The following is a 3497-nucleotide window of genomic DNA, read 5'->3' as shown; positions in this document are numbered from 1 at the left end:
TGGTTATAAAAGCTTTGGCTACTGTGTCTGTGCTTATGTCAGTAAGCGGGATTGCTTCGGGCCAGCGTGTAAAACGGTCTACACAAGTAAGAATATACCTGAAGCTGTCAGAGAAGGGAAGCGGTCCGACGATGTCGACGTGGACGTGCTCGAGTCTAGTAGAGACTGGGCGGAAGGTACCTGGAGGGGAGATGGTGTGGCGTGTGACCTTGGAAGCTTGGCATTTGACGCAGGTGCGGGTCCAGCGTCGAACGTCTTTGGCGATTCCACTCCAGATGAAGCGTGATGACATCATGTGCTGCGAAGCTCGAATACCTGGGTGGGAGAGGTCATGTAAATGGCGGAACAAGGGATACCTGTGGTTCTCGGGCAAGTAGGGACGGATGGTATCCGTGGATACATCGGCGTAGAGCTGAGTGTTGGTTCCAGGGAGCTGTACCTTCTTCATCTGCAACGCGGGGTTTTCCATCAATCGCTGCAGCTCGGTATCACCAGCTTGGTCTGCGGCGATGGCGGCGTAGTCGATGAGAGAGGTAGAGACTGCAGATATGTTGCGCGAGAGTGCGTCGGCAGGGCAGTTATCTTCACCTCGAACATAACGAATATCTGTGGTGAATTGGGAGATGAAATCTATGTGTCGTAGTTGTCTAGGGGAGTATGTTGTTTTGTTATGGATGAATGTTGTTGTGATTGGTTTGTGGTCGGTGTATATGTGGAATTGTCGCCCTTCGATGAAATACCTGAACCTGTTGACAGCCTTGTAGATGGCTAGGAGTTCCTTGTCGAAGGCGCTGTATTTCTTCTCGGCATTGTTGAGCTTCTTTGAGAAGAAGGCGATGGGTTTCCAGGCGTCGTTGATGTATTGTTGCAGAACTGCGCCGACACCTGTGTCTGAAGCATCTGTCGAGATGGAAGTGATGGCATCAGGGATAGGGAAACTAAGGGCGGCAGCATTCCCGAGTGCTTCTTTAGCTGCCATGAAAGCTGCATCAGTTTCGGCGTCCCAGTTGAGTACGATGGAACGTCCCCTCTTGCATGGCTTGATCATGGAGTAGAGCGGTTGGAGCAGTTGAGCGCAGCCTGGAATGAAACGATTATAGAAGTTTAACATACCAAGGAATTGCTTGAGTTGGCGCTGTGTTGTAGGTTTCGGGAAACTCTGGATGGCGTCGCAGCGGGATGAGACAGGGGTGACGCCTGAAGGTGTGACGGTGTGTCCTAGGAAGTCGATGGATGTGACACCAAATTCTAACTAGTCGACATTAATGGGGATACCGAGTCTTGTAGTCGAGTAGAGACGTGTTTGAGATGATCTTGATGCGTGGCTCCGTCAGGGCTGGCGATGAACACGTTGTCGATGTAGGTGAAGCAAAAGGGCATGCTACATAAGACTTTCTCCATAAATCTCTGGAAAGTTTGAGCAGAGTTCTTGAGGCCGAAGGGTATTCGAACGTATTCGAACAAGCCAAAAAGTGTGGTGACAGCTGTTTTGGGGATGTCCGGCGGGTTGACTGGAATATGATGGAAGGGTTTGACAAGGTCGATCCGGAAGTATACGCGAGTTCCTGCAAGGTTTGAGGAAAACTCCTGTATGTTGGGAACTGGGTACCTATCCATCACAGTTCGCGAGTTGTGGGCGCGGTAGTCACCGCATGGCCTGATGTCGCCGTTTCTTTTGGGGACGATGTGGAGAGCTGACGTCCAGTTGCTTGAGCTTGGACGAATGATACCTTGACGCATGAGGGCTTCCAGCTCTGCCTTGGCTAGTTTGAGGCGTTCCGGAGCCAAACGACGGGCTTTGGCGTAGACTGGAGGTCCCGTAGTCTCTATGTGGTGCACTACGTGGTGTTTCACAGTCGTGGAGTAAGGTTGTGTCAAGGCAGGAAAGTTCCTGAGGAGAGAAGCAAACTTGTTATCGGCACTGATGGTTGAAAGCTGGTTTCTTACTCCGGTTGTTGGCCTGGCGTTGGATGACATCGATGTAAGGGGATCATGGAGCTTGCGATTTTTAATATCAATCAGGAGATCGAAGTGGGTCAAAAAATCGGCGCCAAGGATTAGTTGGGAAACTGCTGCAACGTAGAAGGTCCACTCAAAGGATCGGCGGAGGTTGAGTTCTAGCTGAAGTGTCTTCCTCTTGAAAACGGGTATCTTGGTGCCGTTGGCTGCGTAGAGGTAAGACATCGGCGGCAGTGAGTGCTGGGTTGCTGTGGCAGGCAGGACACTGACTTCAGCTCCGGTATCTATGAGGTATGTGGTGTTTGAGAGTGGATCAAAAACGAAGAAAAGTTTCGATGTATGTTGGCGAACGCTGTGCGCCGTTAGCGTTCGCCCATCTTGTTTAACGGTGCCGGTGAGAAGGTGCACGGCTGTGCACATTTCCTCGCATCTTGTCCAAAGCGATGATGGTAGAAGCAGACGCCTGATGTTTGCTTGGGTCTCCCTCTGGATGTAGACCTGGAGCGGTTGCGGTAGTATCTTGGTGACGGGGGTCGTTGTTGAAGATTGGCAACCTGCTCTTGGAGGGCGCTAACCTGGAGGGTGAGTTTGGAGACTAGCTCGGTTAACGCCTGAGTTGCGGACTGGTCGGCGAGGTTAGCGATGGTAGGGCGCGCAACTGGTACCGAAGCCATGAAGTCATCAGCGAGCGTGGCTAGCTCGTCGAGCGAGAGCTTGTTCTTGGCGCTGAAGAGGTTGCCTTGGATGGTTGGTGGCAGGCGCTGGTAGAATAGGTGGAGCAAGATGGAATTATCGAATGTTGCGTATTTGTCTCCGAGCAATCGCTTCATGCGTCGCAGCAAGTCGGACGGTTTCTCATTTCAAATTTCTTCTTTCGAGAGGAGCTCCTACATGCGTGTAGATTCGGAAGACTCAAGGCGGTCCAGAACGGCTTGCTTCAGATCCTCATATGGGGTACCGGATGTAGGTGCCTTGGAGATGGTGTCTGAAACTTGGAGGAGTACGTCAGATGGCAAGAGGCCACAAGCATGTGAAAACTTCGTTAGGCTGGTGGTAATGCGGTTTGCCTTAAAGTTACACTCGAGGATTGTGAACCATATTGTTGGGTCGCGGTTGGAAAAAGGGGGTGCGCGGAATGCACTTACTTCCTGTTGTTGATCGTCCGTCATGCTTGCGTGATTAGTATGCAACGATGTTCGTGGGCAGCTGGGTTGGCCAGAGCAATCCGGGTTGGCGGGGCTGGGCAGACTGATTCAACGGGCTGGGCAACCCGGGACGGCGGGGCTGGGCTCGCCGGGGCGGGACTGGGCACGCTGGTGCGGTGGGCTGGCCGGAGTGGTGGGGCTAGGCTGGGCAGCCAAACCGGGATGGCGGGGTGGGGCTGGGCACGCTGGTGCGGCGTGCAGGCCGGGGCTGACCGGGTCGGCGGGGCCGGGCTGGACGGCAGGCCGGGGTGGTAGGGCTGGGCAGGCCGGGCGGGCGGGGTCGGGCTGGACGAGCAGGCTGGGATCCGGGGCTGGCGGGCAGGGGCGGCGAGA

General features: G+C 54.0%; 1 protein-coding gene across 1 annotated transcript in view; it reads right to left on the bottom strand.

Moving 5' to 3' along the window:
* Positions 1-3212: 3212 nt before the first annotated feature.
* The window catches only part of LOC143026815 (uncharacterized), a 2571-nt gene continuing 2286 nt past the window's right edge, over positions 3213-3497 (bottom strand). Inside the window, exon 3 of the mRNA XM_076187592.1 lies at positions 3213-3497. This exon is cut by the window's right edge and continues 110 nt beyond it. Within this exon, the coding sequence (XP_076043707.1) occupies positions 3213-3497 (285 nt within the window).

This window comes from Oratosquilla oratoria, chromosome 7, assembly GCF_046742065.1.
Source record: "Oratosquilla oratoria isolate Oo_2021 chromosome 7, ASM4674206v1, whole genome shotgun sequence".
NCBI classification, from domain to species: domain Eukaryota; kingdom Metazoa; phylum Arthropoda; class Malacostraca; order Stomatopoda; family Squillidae; genus Oratosquilla; species Oratosquilla oratoria.
Note: the sequence above shows the minus strand (reverse complement) of the source record. Positions and strands in the feature narration are given on the sequence as shown.